Source organism: Pelophylax lessonae, assembly GCF_965119305.1.
Source record: "Pelophylax lessonae genome assembly, chromosome: 2".
NCBI classification, from domain to species: Eukaryota; Metazoa; Chordata; class Amphibia; order Anura; family Ranidae; genus Pelophylax; species Pelophylax lessonae.
In genome coordinates, this window is record NC_138769.1 from 610,125,183 (window position 1) to 610,140,839 (window position 15,657).

Consider the following 15,657-nt stretch of genomic DNA (forward strand, 5'->3'; position numbering starts at 1 on the left):
TTTAGTGCACTTTGGCTAATCTATATCTATCCAGGGTAAGAGGCGAATTCAGCTGGTGGTGGTTCAGCACGATTACTTTTTTTCAACGTTTTCTTCACTGTGTCATTATTTTTTCTGTTTGGTAAGAGGCTACTCCAACCGATACACATTAATCACTCAAGGCATCAACCCTTAACCTCTCTGGTAGGGGTTATTCACCCTAAGTTCCCTATATTTTTGCATGATTTATTTATTTCATTTATTGTGGTGGAGGTCATATCACATCACAATTTTCATTTACCCACACCTATGGTGATAGTCACAATTTGTTTGTTGGGTTTTACGCTATTGCGGTACTTTTTTTGCTTTTCATGATCCCATGTCCACTGAGTTGATCGATCATAGAAGCTTGGATCTACTGTCAAGGTGACAAGTTTCCACGCAGCGAGACTGCCTTTTCCTTACCTTCATCTGGTAAGCACATACCCTTAAGGGAGTTTGGTCCTGGAATTTATCAATAATATTGTTTTGGACTTTTATGGACTTCACATCTCCATCTAATATATTTAGCGCGACTTATATGTATAATATTTATTAGGGTGTGGTCACACTTGAAGTTGCTGCTGTTCTAATTTATCTGTTCCTTTAGCGCGGTTATTATTCCCTTATTCCACATTGTTATCCTATTGTTCAAAACTTCATAAAACACAGACAGAACTTTACTCCCCTTCTCTCCAGTGCTGCGATGTCCCGCATCTCCCTGCTAGCCTCTGATATCTTGACACCAGCAACTTGTGGGTATCCGTCTCTGGCTGTTTTCATTGACCGGGCTGAGATGACATCACCCCCTTGTATGTGTGGGTTCAGTCATCTCGGCATTGGTAAAATTGTACACTGGGCTGCGAGTGTGGACAGACAGGTAGGAAAGAAACTTTAATGTAGAAGCCAGTAGTGCTGCAAGGGGGTGGAAATCGGAACTGCAGGAAGAGGAAGGTCAGAAAGTGAAAGTGGTGATCAGAGTGCAAGGAAGGGGTGTGGGTGGCACAATTATTGGAACCAATCCCCCTGCGGCTCTCCCTGCAGCAGCTGGCAGGAGAAAGGAGGAGAATCCAGCAGCACTGCGAGGAAAGGGAGCACACAGGGAGATCGGAGCTATGAGCCTCAAATATCAGAGGAGGCTGTGGCAGGAAACCTGACAGCCAGTGCTCTAATTTATGTCTATACACATGTACCCTCATGTGCATGTACTTGAGTATACAGGTTTATAGATTGTAGCTAAACTGTCAATTTTCCTTTTTTCTTGGCACTGTACTAAGCGCTACTGTACTGATCTTTACACAACAGTGAACATTGTGTCAAACAATGCATCTCTTTACAGATCCTTAAGAATGGCGGCGTTTTTTGCTCCCATGTGCAACTGACCTTATCTAGCGATCATGGTTAAGTGAGCATATATCTATTTGACAGCATTCAGTTAAAGCATGAAGATGACTGTACAATATACAATCTGATTGTACAATCTTTTAAATATACCAAGTACTAATACAGGGGCCTGCACAATTGGTTACAACTTGGATGGTTTAGATATGTGCTCATATTTCATAGTTTTGGTAAATTTAAGGTAGATTGTACAGATATTGTATTATCAGATTGTAATGTCCATGGCCACCACTAAAACAATTAATTTCATACATGTATTTTAGGAAGTAATGGCTTCAACTCTATAGATTTATCTATAGGGCCATTTTAAAATCTCTATACAGTAAATCTATATAAAAATTAGTAATTAGCTTTATTTTGCTGTAAGGAGATTGTACTGTGGTTCATTCAGGATATTTGTAACCTATGACTAATTTTTAGGCCTTTTGTCCAAAAACCCCACAAAAGACTGGGTTGGAAACTGATCATTACTTTAAAAAATGAATAGGGTGATCTCAACATACCCTTTTTATTTACTTTGTTTCTGTAGCGAGAAACAAACTTATTTCTGTGACATGGTTGCCAGGCTTATAAAATTCTGGCTGAAAAAAAAAATGCTTATAAAGGGTTAGCTGGAGTTTGGTGTGAATTTGTGTATAGTGTTGAGCGAACACGGACTGTATTATTCGTGTTCGTACCGAATAATTGGATTTTTTGTACCCGAACACGGACACGGACACTTTACTGTATGTTCGGGTAAAAATCCGTGTTCGGTCGTTTTATTTCCGGGTTTTGCATGCTTTGGCGCTCTTTTCATGGCGGGCTTTCAACAGCCAATCAACAATCGTTTAACTGGTGTGCCTTAAGCCATCCCAGCCATGCCTGCAAATGTCTTAGTAGCTGTGATTGGCCGTCTGAAGCATGTGACCAAGTCTTTATAAGTTCGAGGCAGCCGCAGCGGCGTCATTATGCTGCTTATATCAGGGACAGAGCACACATCAACGTGCTGGCTGCTGATTAGGGAAAGATAGGCAGGAAAAAACCATTTGTGTCCGGATAGAATTGAGGGACAGGTCGGAGTGTTTAGGCAGGGCGAGTTGTAGGCATTTTAGGGATAGAGTCTGCTGAATTATAGGGTCAGTGTCTTCTACAAACTACAATCGATATTGCTGTGTGGGGGGTGGGGTGAATCTGCACTCAATCCTGATCTACGATCTCTTCTCAATCCTGTTAGGGACAGAGTCTGCTGAATTTTAGGGAAACTGTGTTCTACAAACTACAATCGATATTGCTGTGTGGTGTGGGATTGGAGATAGGCAGGTGTCAGTGATCCACATCCATTTTTCTGTGTGTGAGCTGCAGTGAACACAATCTTTTTGGGGTGCAGTGAACAAAATCTTTTTGGGGTGCAGTGAACACAATCCTTTTTGGTGTGCAGTGAACACAATCTTTGTGGGGTGCAGTGAACAAAATCCTTTGTGGGGTGCAGTGAACACAATCTTTTTGGGGTGCAGTGAACAAAATCCTTTTTGGGGTGCAGTGAACAACATCCTTTTTGGGGTGCAGTGAACACAATCTTTTTGGGGTGCAGTGAACAAAATCCTTTGTGGGGTGCAGTGAACACAATCTTTTTGGGGTGCAGTGAACACAATCTTTTTGGGGTGGAGTGAACAACATCCTTTTTGGGGTGCAGTGAACAAAATCCTTTTTGGGGTGCAGTGAACAAAATCATTTTTGGGGTGCAGTGAACACAATCTTTTTGGGGTGCAGTGAACACAATCTTTGTGGGGTGCAGTGAACACAATCTTTTTGGGGTGGAGTGAACAACATCCTTTTTGGGGTGCAGTGAACAACATCCTTTTTGGGGTGCAGTGAACACAATCTTTTTGGGGTGCAGTGAACACAATCTTTGTGGGGTACAGTGAACAGAATCTTTGTGGGGTGCAGTGAACACAATCTTTGGGGGGTACAGTGAACACAATCTTTTTGGGGTGCAGTGAACACAATCTTTGTGGGGTGCAGTGAACACAATCTTTTTGGGGTGGAGTGAACAAAATCATTTTTGGGGTGCAGTGAACAACATCCTTTTTGGGGGTGCAGTGATCAAAATCCTTTTTGGGGTGCAGTGAACACAATCCTTTGTGGGGTGCAGTGAACAGAATCTTTGTGGGGTGCAGTGAACACAATCTTTGGGGGGGTACAGTGAACACAATCTTTTTGGGGTGCAGTGAACACAATCTTTGTGGGGTACAGTGAACAGAATCTTTGTGGGGTACAGTGAACACAATCTTTGGGGGGTACAGTGAACACAATCTTTTTGGGGTGCAGTGAACACAATCTTTGGGGGGTACAGTGAACACAATCTTTTTGGGGTGCAGTGAACACAATCTTTGTGGGGTGCAGTGAACACAATCTTTGGGGGGGTACAGTGAACACAATCTTTTTGGGGTGCAGTGAACAACATCCTTTTAGGGTGCAGTGAACACAATCTTTGTGGGGTGCAGTGAACAACATCCTTTTAGGGTGCAGTGAACACAATCTTTGTGGGGTACAGTGAACAGAATCTTTGTGGGGTGCAGTGAACACAATCATTGTGGGGTGCAGTGAACTCAATCTTTGTGGGGTGCAGTGAACACAATCTCATACTTCTGAAGATTTGAGGGTGCTGCCTGTTCCATACCCCCCCTACTCCTCATCTAGCCTTTTAGGGGTACAAACAATAGTAATTGGGGCCTAGTGTGGTTGTGTACGTGTGATATACATACACTTTTTTTGGATCATATTTTCTATTCCGCTATTTAATCAAAAACCTTTGGGGATCAGTTAAATTGGGGGATAGTCTGTGTTGGTACGTGTGAGAGAGATCCACCTTTCCAAGTTGTTGGGGTTCATCTCATACTTCTGAAGGTTTGAGGGTGCTGCCTGTTCCATACCCCCCCTACTCCTCATCTAGCCTTTTAGGGGTACAAACAATAGTAATTGGGGCCTAGTGTGGTTGTGTACGTGTGATATACATACACTTTTTTTGGATCATATTTTCTATTCCGCTATTTAATCAAAAACCTTTGGGGATCAGTTAAATTGGGGGATAGTCTGTGTTGGTACGTGTGAGAGAGATCCACCTTTCCAAGTTGTTGGGGTTCATCTCATACTTCTGAAGGTTTGAGGGTGCTGCCTGTTCCATACCCCCCCTACTCCTCATCTAGCCTTTTAGGGGTACAAACAATAGTAATTGGGGCCTAGTGTGGTTGTGTACGTGTGATATACATACACTTTTTTTGGATCATATTTTCTATTCCGCTATTTAATCAAAAACCTTTGGGGATCAGTTAAATTGGGGGATAGTCTGTGTTGGTACGTGTGAGAGAGATCCACCTTTCCAAGTTGTTGGGGTTCATCTCATACTTCTGAAGGTTTGAGGGTGCTGCCTGTTCCATACCCCCCCTACTCCTCATCTAGCCTTTTAGGGGTACAAACAATAGTAATTGGGGCCTAGTGTGGTTGTGTACGTGTGATATACATACACTTTTTTTGGATCATATTTTCTATTCCGCTATTTAATCAAAAACCTTTGGGGATCAGTTAAATTGGGGGATAGTCTGTGTTGGTACGTGTGAGAGAGATCCACCTTTCCAAGTTGTTGGGGTTCATCTCATACTTCTGAAGGTTTGAGGGTGCTGCCTGTTCCATACTCCCCCTACTCCTCATCTAGCCTTTTAGGGGTACAAACAATAGTAATTGGGGCCCAGTGTGGTTGTGTACGTGTGATATACATACACTTTTTTTGGATCATATTTTCTATTCCGCTATTTAATCAAAAACCTTTGGGGATCAGTTAAATTGGGGGATAGTCTGTGTTGGTACGTGTGAGAGAGATCCACCTTTCCAAGTTGTTGGGGTTCATCTCATACTTCTGAAGGTTTGAGGGTGCTGCCTGTTCCATACCCCCCCTACTCCTCATCTAGCCTTTTAGGGGTACAAACAATAGTAATTGGGGCCTAGTGTGGTTGTGTACGTGTGATATACATACACTTTTTTTGGATCATATTTTCTATTCCGCTATTTAATCAAAAACCTTTGGGGATCAGTTAAATTGGGGGATAGTCTGTGTTGGTACGTGTGAGAGAGATCCACCTTTCCAAGTTGTTGGGGTTCATCTCATACTTCTGAAGGTTTGAGGGTGCTGCCTGTTCCATACCCCCCCTACTCCTCATCTAGCCTTTTAGGGGTACAAACAATAGTAATTGGGGCCTAGTGTGGTTGTGTACGTGTGATATACATACACTTTTTTTGGATCATATTTTCTATTCCGCTATTTAATCAAAAACCTTTGGGGATCAGTTAAATTGGGGGATAGTCTGTGTTGGTACGTGTGAGAGAGATCCACCTTTCCAAGTTGTTGGGGTTCATCTCATACTTCTGAAGGTTTGAGGGTGCTGCCTGTTCCATACTCCCCCTACTCCTCATCTAGCCTTTTAGGGGTACAAACAATAGTAATTGGGGCCTAGTGTGGTTGTGTACGTGTGATATACATACACTTTTTTTGGATCATATTTTCTATTCCGCTATTTAATCAAAAACCTTTGGGGATCAGTTAAATTGGGGGATAGTCTGTGTTGGTACGTGTGAGAGAGATCCACCTTTCCAAGTTTTTGGGGTTCATCTCATACTTCTGAAGATTTGAGGGTGCTGCCTGTTCCATACTCCTCCTCCTACTGCTCAACCATCCTTTTAGGGGTACAAACAATAGTAGTTGGGGCCTAGTGTGGTGGTGTACGTGCGAGATACATACACTTTCTTTTTGATCATATTTTCTATTCCGCTATTCAATTAAAACCTTTGGGGATCAATTCAATTGCGAGATAGTCTGTGTCGGTACGTGTGAGATCCACCTTTCCAAGTTGTTGGGGTTCATCTCATACTTCTGAAGATTTGAGGGTGCTGCCTGTTCCATACTCCTGCTCCTACTGCTCAACCATCCTTTTAGGGGTACAAACAATAGTAATTGGGGCCTAGTGTGGTTGTGTACGTGCGAGATACATACACTTTTTTTGATCATATTTCCTATTCCGCTATTCAATAAAAACCTTTGAGGATCAATTGAATTGCGGGATAGTCTGTGTCGGTACGTGTGAGATCCACCTTTCCAAGTTTTTGGGGTTCATCTCATACTTCTGAAGATTTGAGGGTGCTGCCTGTTCCATACTCCTCCTCCTACTCCTCATCCATCCTTTTAGGGGTACAAACAATAGTAATTGGGGCCTAGTGTGGTTGTGTACGTGCGAGATACATACACTTTTTTTGATCATATTTCCTATTCCGCTATTCAATAAAAACCTTTGAGGATCAATTGAATTGCGGGATAGTCTGTGTCGGTACGTGTGAGATCCACCTTTCCAAGTTTTTGGGGTTCATCTCATACTTCTGAAGATTTGAGGGTGCTGTCTGTTCCATACTCCTCCTACTCCTCATCCATCCTTTTAGGGGTAGAAACAATAGTAATTGGGGCCTAGTGTGGTTTTGTACGTGCGAGATACATACACTTTTTTGGATCATATTTCCTATTCCGCTATTCAATAAAAACCTTTCTAGGGCAAGATCTTAAATTACAGAAATATGAGGAGACCGTCAAATAAGGGCCGTGGCCTGGGTCGTGGTGCTGCTGGTAGAGCTCCTGTTGCAAGGAGAGGACGTGGTCGATCTGTGCCAGCTACACGCACAAGTGAAACACCTTCCTCAAGTGTGAGTAGGCGACAGAACCTGCATCAGTATTTGGTAGGGCATCAAACGCCCCTAGAAGTGATGAGGCCAGAACAAGTTGAGGCGATAGTAGATTGGTTTGCTGCTGACAGTGCCTCCAGTTCCTTCACATTGTCTCCCACCCAGTCTACTGCAGAAAGGTCAGAGTTGGCACCTGCAGCCAATGTCCAACCGTCTTTCACCTCACCCCCTTGCAAATCAGGCCAGCAGTCTGAGCCCCAAGCCATACAGCAGTCTCTTATTCTTTTTGAGGACTCTGTCAGCAGGGTTTCCCAGGGCCATCCACCTAGCCCTGCCCCAGAAGTGGAAGAGATTGAGTGCAGCGATGCCCAACCACTTATTTCTCAAGATGAGTACATGCAAGGATCATCGCAGCACGTCTCCGATGATGACGAAACGCAGGTGCCAACTGCTGCGGCGTTCAGCATTGTGGAGACCGACAAGGAGGGCAGGGGTGAAGACTGGGTGGAAGATGATGTGGAGGACGATGAGGTCCTCGACCCCACATGGAATGAACGTCATGCAGGTGACCTGAGTAGTTTGGAGGAAGAGGCGGTGGTCGCACAGAGCCACCAGCACAGCAGAAGAGGGAGCAGGGTGCAGAAGCGGAGCGGCCGTGCCCTAGACACTACGCCCGCTACTGCCCAACGCAGCAAGGGAACGAGCGCACCAAAGTCAGCTCAAAGGAGTTCTCTAGCGTGGAAGTTCTTTAGAAAATGTGCTGATGACAGGACACGAGTGGTTTGCACCCTGTGCAATCAGAGCTTGAAGCGAGGCATAAACCTTCTCAACCTGAGCACAACCTGCATGATCAGGCATCTAAGTGCAAAGCACGAGCTGCAGTGGAGTACACACCTTCAAAACCAAGAAACGTCTCTGGCTCATCCTGCTTCCTCTTCTGCTGCAGTCTCGGCCGCTCCAGCCACATCTGTAGTGATACCGGCACCTGCCACCCCGCAAACAGACGATCTGTCAGCAACACCACCACCTGGGTCACCAACAACCATCTCCACAATGTCCCGTGGAAGCGTTCAGCTTTCCATCTCCCAAACACTTGAGAGGAAGAGGAAGTACCCCCCTACCCACCCGCGATCCCTGGCCCTGAATGCCAGCATTTCAAAATTATTGGCCTTTGAAATGCTGTCATTCCGTCTGGTGGAGACGCACAGTTTTAAAAACCTTATGTCGGTGGCTGTCCCACAGTACGTCGTGCCCAGCCGCCACTACTTTTCCAGGCAAGCCATCCCTTCCCTGCACAACCAAGTGGGGGAAAATATCAGGTGTGCACTGCGCAACGCCATCTGTGCCAAGGTCCACCTAACTACGGATACGTGGACCAGTAAGCACGGTCAGGGGCGTTATATCTCCCTAACGGCACACTGGGTAAATGCAGTGGCGGATGGGCCTGAGGCGGATAGCAATTTGGCGCATGTCCTTCCACCACCGAGGATTGCAGGGCGCTTCAGTTTGCCTCCTGTTCCTAACTCCTCCTACTCCGCTTCCTCATCCTCTACCGCCTCCTCATCCGGACAGCGTAACACCTTCACCACCAACTTCAGCACGGCCAGGGGTAAACGACAGCAGGCAGTTTTACAACTTGCCTGTTTGGGGGACAAACCACACACCGCGCAGGAGTTGTGGAGGAGCATGGAACAGCAGACAAATGAGTGGTTGCTGCCAGCGAGCCTCAAGCCCGGCCTGGTGGTGTGCGATAACGGGCGAAATCTCATAGCAGCTCTGGGCCTAGCCGGTTTGACGCACATCCCTTGCCTGGCGCATGTGCTGAATTTGGTGGTGCAGAGGTTCCTTAAAAACTACCCCGATATGTCAGAGCTGCTGCAGAAAGTGCGGGCCGTTTGTGCGCACTTTCGGCGTTCTCACCCTGCTGCTGCTCGCCTGGCAGCGCTGCAGCGTAACTTCGGCCTTCCCGCTCACCGCCTCATATGTGACGTGCCCACAAGGTGGAACTCCACCTTGCACATGCTGGAAAGACTGTGCGAGCAGCAGCAGGCCATAGTGGAGTTTCAGCTGCAGCACGCACGCGTGAGTCGCTCTGCGGAACAGCACCACTTCACCACCAACTGGGCCTCCATGCGAGACCTGTGTGCCTTGTTGCGCTGTTTTGAGTACTCCACCAACATGGCCAGTGGCAATGACACCGTTCTCAGCTTAACTATCCCACTTCTATGCCTCCTTGAAAAAACAATTCGGGCGATGATGGAAGAGGATGTGGCACAGGATGAGGAGGAGGAGGAGGATGAAGAGGTAACATTTCCAAGGCTTTCAGGGCAGTCATTCGCAAGGGGCTCCGAGGGTGGGTTCCTGCACACGCAAACGCCAGGGACGCAATTGTCCAGCAGGGGCACAGTTCTGGAGGATGAGGAGGATGAGGAGGAGGAGGAGCTGGAGGAGGAGATGGAACCATGTTCACAGCAGGGTGGCACCCAGGCCAGCTCATGGCCATCACTGGTGCGTGGCTGGGGGGATACAGAGGACACGGACGATACACCTCCCACAGAGGACAGCCTTTCGTCGCCTCTGGGCAGCCTGGCACACATGAGCGATTACATGCTGCAGTGTCTCCACAACGACCGCCGAGTTGCCCACATTCTAACTTGTGCTGATTACTGGGTGGCCACGCTGCTGGATCCCCGTTACAAGGACAACGTACCGTCCTTAATTCACTCACTGGAGCGCGATCGCAAGATGCGCGAGTACAAGCGCACGCTGGTAGACGCCATGCTGCTGGCATTCCCATCTGACAGCGGGGCCACAGTGGAAGCACAAGGCAGAGGAGGAGGAGGAGGAGGTCGCCAACGCAACCAGGGCACCGCCAGCACCTCAGAAGGCAGGGTTAGCATGGCCGAAATGTGGAAAAGCTTTGTCAGCACGCCACAACAAACAGCAGCACCAGCAGCTCAGATGGAACGTCTTAGCAGGAGGCAGCATTTTACCAACATGGTGGAGCAGTATGTGTGCACACGCCTACATGTAGTGAATGACGGGTCTGCCCCCTTCAACTTCTGGGTCTCCAGATTGGGCACATGGCCTGAGCTTGCCCTTTACGCCTTGGAGGTGCTGGCGTGCCCTGCAGCCAGTGTATTATCTGAACGGGTATTTAGCACGGCTGGGGGCGTTATAACAGACAAGCGCAGCCGCCTGTCCAGAGACAATGTGGACAAGCTCACGTTCATTAAAATGAACCAGGCATGGATCCCACGGGACTTTTCCGTACCTTATGCAGAATAGCAATGGATACCGACCTTACCCACCCATTGTTCCATTTTTGCTCTTTCTCACTCTTTTGGGGTGTACCCTCATTTAAAATTTTTGAAAAGAAGCAGTGTTGGCTACCTCGTCCTCCTCCTCAGGGCCAGATTAATGTAGGGGCTATTGGAGCTGCAGCTCCAGGCCCCTACCTTTTATATAGGCCCCGGGTTGGCCATATTCACTGTTACCGCTCTTCTGTCACTTGTAAACACAGAAGTCTGGCTTCTATGCTCGCTTCCCCAGGCAGCACCCTCAGAACCTCCCCACACAGCGTGAAGGCCGGACAAGGAGGGACAGTTGGCGATGCATGGATGTGTTTATGGGCTTCAGAGACAGCATCCCATGTTGAATTAGGCATGCATGGCTGCACCCTTCCTCCTCTGGGTGCATGGCAAGGCACGGCCCTTAAGGCCCTTCAAAATCCTCAGCACCAAGCCCATGATGCTGTTAATCCGGCCCTGGTCCTCCTCCACCGCCGCTTCCACCTACACCGCCCATAGGTGTGCGCAGCCTATTGCATTAAGGTGTGCACCCCAAAGTTGAAATACACATGCATGTGTTTGCCAGCAGGGAGAGTAATGTATCGGGGCCATGTACCTGTAGGCAAGGAGAAATAGAGCAGAGCAGGTCCCAGGGAGATCTTTCCCATCTCCTCACTGGCAATGCTATGTGCCCTAGGTGATTAGGGTGTGCCCAGGCACACCCAGTGCGCACGCCTATGTCACCGCCACATCCACCACCACCTCAACCTCCCTCCTACTCCATATGGGCCTCGTCCTTCAGAGATGAAGAAGAACATTGTTTTATTTTTCTGTTTTTTTTTGTTGTTTTAAGTTATTTCCCTATCCACATTTGTTTGCAGAGCACTTGCCATGCTCTTAATTACGTTTTGCTGCCATTTGCAGCACTCTAGCCCTTTCCTTTGGTGTTTTAGAGCCATTTTAGTGCCTTAAAGTTCGGGTCCCCATTGACTTCAATGGGGTTCGGTGTCCGGGAAAAGTTCGGTAAAAGTCCGGGACACGGACCCGGACTTTTTTTTAAAGTTCGGCCGAACCCGTCGAACACGGACATCTAGGTGTCCGCTCAACCCTATTTGTGTATCTAAATCTGCTAGTTCATCTAACACTCCTCCTCCTAGACTGAATGCAGCTGACTGACAATGCTGCTGTCCAAATGTGCCCCTTCATCCAGAGTGTTTATTTTAAGAATCCAAACCCTTTGGGGAGTTTTTCTCTACCTGTAAGCTCATATACATGTAAACTCCTGAAAATGCCTATAGTGTGCATGGACACATCAGCTAACATTAAGAGGAGTTTCCAGGCAGAGTGCTTTCAGGCGTTTAAGCTTTTTTGAGCTTTTATTACAGTTTCTTTAAGCTTCTTTAAGCTGCAATGTGCATGAGCTCTTAGGGACTCCTGCACACTGCAGCTCAAAAGCTGCTCCTACAGGCTTTTGAGCTCTTTTTTTCTGCCTGGAAACTCCCCTCCATGTTAGCCAATGTGTCCATGCACGCTATGGCTTTTTCAAGAGTTTACAAGCAGAAAAAATCCCCAAACTCATTTATGACAGGAGCTTTCGAGCAGAGAGACACCCAAGTGCCCAAAAAAGCACAAAAAAGCATTAAAAAGCTAAAAAAAAAATTAATAAATTAAAAATAAGCTTAGGAGAGGGTTTGTAAAAAAAAAAAAAAAATGCTCATGCTCAAAAAAGCTCAAAAGAGCTCAAAGAAGCTCTATAAAAACATGGAAAGGAGCCCAGAAAAGTACAAGCTTCTTCAAACTGAAATAAAAGCTCAAATGCCGGTAAAAGCAGGTGCGTTACTGGCCAGATCACCAGGTGAGAACAGGGAAAAAAGCCTAAAGAAGAAACCAATGCAGCCACCACATCTAATAATTTGTAAGCTGCAATATATGAAATCTTTGTTTTAGGGTTTATTACAATTTTAAGAGAGGGGAGGTACAAATAAGACTGAGGAAGCTTGTTTGGCAGTATGTATGTGATGTAGATTGCAATCATTTTATTTAGTTCTGTTCAGTAACTATTGTGTACAATTGTTTAAAACAAAAGGGATAGAACATAGTCTTACATGTGCCTAGGCAGAATGGACTGAAAATAAAGCCCTAAATATACTGTAAGTTCATTAAAAAAATAGTTCTGGACAGACATTGGTGCAAAGAGCAAGGATTGCTAGTCTATCCACAAACCCTTCTGTACCCCTACCCCATCCCCCAACCACCACTTTTACAGTTTTAGCGATAAGAATAATTTCCAGAATAGTAAAGTTTTTTTTCGTATTTTCCATTTCAATATTAGCTTTAATCAATTGAGTGCTTTATTCTTGGAGAACAAAAGGGAATTGTGTATTTTACTGATTGTGATCCGTTATTGACATCACTTTGCTCGGTCAATAATGGAATAGGCTGACAAGCAAAATGTAGCCTCTGATTTGGTTCTTACTTGATCAAAGACACCATTAGGTCCAATGAGCTTCGTCCTTGCAAAGGCATTTATTTCTAGAGAATAGCGAAGATGTGGAATAATCAGCTAGGAAAAAAAAAAAATCATTAGCCTCATGTATCAAGGCACATGGAGCAATCTACTCATACAATGTAACACTTCTCATATTATGTATTATTGTACCCATAGGATACACTAATTCCAAAGGATTGTACACTGGTAGGGCAGCAGTGTACAATTCTATGGGCAGTGTAACACTGCCCATAGGACTGGCTTTACTTCCATAGGTTTGTACACAGAGATCAACTGATCATCGGCAACACCAATATATGGAGGGCCGATATGCACTTTCCCCGATGTATCTGTAGCGACCTTTGGATTTACCGATATTTTCGTGACCTCATTCCGTATGTTGCGCGCAAACGTTCTGCCTTCTAACACCCCCTCCCATGCCTGCGCGGCCCGTACGCGATGCCATTTCACAGCGCACACTGCACTTAAGACCGCCTCACACAGCCTCGTGTTACAGCCAGCTGCAGTCCGGTCGCGCTGCCAGCCATCCACCCACAGGCCCTGGCCTCAGCCACCCACCACAACAGGGTGCCAGCCCAGTGAGCAAGACAGGCCAGGGTGAGTGACCCCAAGCAAGCCCCCCCCCACCACAGTGTTCCAGCAAGCCACCAGTGTTCCTGCAAGCCAGCCACCCATCACAGTGTTCCTGCAAGCCAGCCACCCATCACAGTGTTCCTGCAAGCCAGCCACCCATCACAGTGTTCCTGCAAGCCAGCCACCCATAACAGGGTGACACCAATCCAGCCACCCACCAAAGTGCTCCTGCAAGCCAGCCACCCATAAGCAGTATTGCACTGACTGCAGTAGTTGCAGTGAGTGCCATACTGCAGACAGAGGTAGTCCTCCACTGTCTCCAGTCCATCCAATCCACTGTGTATTGTGTAGCTGTTGCCTAGCTTTTTTTCTAGCTGTTTTGCACTGACTGCAGTAACATATTGCAGTGTGTGAGTCCACTAGTGCAGCACTTTATTATGCATTAATGCACAATCAGATGTGAAATGCAAAGCAAATGTCCCTGCAATTTAAGTTTTCATATTAGTTTTTATGCAGTTGTGTGAAGAACGAGCACTTAATGTTAAAAAAGTTAATAAAGATTAACATGTTTATTAAGAGATTTGTCGAATTGTGTTTTTTTGGGTAATTTTTACATGTGTGAAAATATCGGCCGATACCGATATGCGATCGGCAAAATATCGGTATCAGCTACGAAATGATATCGGTTGATCACTAGGACACAGGCTGTAACCTCTCATTCGACCATGTCAACTCCATTACTCACCTGTGGAGGCGGCAGAAACACGCCCCCACTCACAGGACGCCATGGAAACCCAGTGCTGGGCCCCTCCCACCTACGTAGCACCGTCCTCCGGGCCCCTCCAGCCACCTATGTAGCGCCATCCACTGGGCCCTGATGTCTCAGACATCAGGCAAACACTTTAGGTGATTTCATTCTGTACTGGATGGTGGGCCCCCCTTCCCGGCCGGGCCCTCGGACCATGTCTGAATTGGCTGACCGCTTAGTCCGCCCCTGGCGGCCGGTGAATCATGGGCTCCTCCCACCCCTATAATGGGTGAGGGCAGACCTTCATGCTGAAGTAGTCTTGTCTGCTGGTCCGGGGAAGATACGTCTAGGCTTACCAGACCAAGGTTGCTTGGAACCTCCCAGGGAGGATTAAAAAGATTTTCCCTTATTCTCCGTCCCAGAAGCATGAAAGAATTTTCTCCATCCCAGAAGCATGAAATAATTTTCTATGGGCTGAGAAGGGAGGGTCCCAGTCTGTGGCGAGGCTCCTTGCCTTTCCTTAACTGTGGCAGGAAGGTACTCTTCCCACCTGTGATACCCTTAATGTCGTCATCAAGTGTAGCCCCAAACAAGTGATAGCCTTGAAATGGCAGGTCAATGAGAGCTTCCTAGAGGCTTGGTCTATGGACCAATTCTTAAGCCACAGCATGTGCCTAGTCTACACTGCTGAAACAAAGCACAGGAGCTGTAATCTCCTGCATCACAAATAAACTGCAGCCCATGGATCAACTGGTCCACTAAATCGACATAAGCAGCAAGGACCTGCTCACCCCCCCCCCCCCCCCCCCAGGCCCTGGTGCAAAAGCTTGCCCCATTCAGTTAGGGTCTGAGACAATGGGGCTGAGGCAAAGAACCAGCCATAGTAAACATGCTGCGGACCGCAGCCTCTGCTTTCTTGTTAGCGAGGTCCTTAAAGGATGGGGATTCCCCTACTGGGGTGATGTTTGCTTTATTCAACCTGGAATCAGGAGGGTCAACCACTGGTGGACTAGTCCCCTTTTTTAAAAGGGACTCCTCAAAAAGGGTAACGTACAGCAAAGTGTTTGGGGACCACAAAAGGGTAATTTTGGTTGTTCCCATTCCTTACAGGAAAACCGGTCAAAATAAGGCACATAAGGAAACCCCTTTGGAGTACGATGAGACTTCTGCGTACCAAGCGGCACAGTCACGTGGCTATATCAGCCGCATCCTCCATTTTTAAATTCTCATGCACTGCAGTGATAAGTGCATCTACCAGCGTTTTTTTTCATTGGCTGCTGTGACCATGGAGGAATCATCCTCCCCATCGGATGGATCAGGGGGTGTGATATTAAGTCCCCCTAGACGGCCCGCGTCCACGGAAGCATCAGGCTCAGAATCAAATGAGACTGAGCAGGGGAAGGCGGGGGGACGCTTCC

At 46.9% G+C, this 15,657-nt stretch overlaps 1 protein-coding gene across 1 annotated transcript in view; it reads right to left on the bottom strand.

The window, feature by feature from the left end:
• LOC309545290 (polyunsaturated fatty acid lipoxygenase ALOX8-like) overlaps positions 1-15,657 on the bottom strand; it is a 134,192-nt gene that overhangs the window by 22,341 nt on the left and 96,194 nt on the right. The window contains exon 9 of the mRNA XM_082244432.1: positions 12,886-12,972. Coding sequence (XP_082100558.1) covers positions 12,886-12,972 — 87 coding nt within the window. The remainder of the gene's footprint in view (positions 1-12,885; positions 12,973-15,657) is intronic.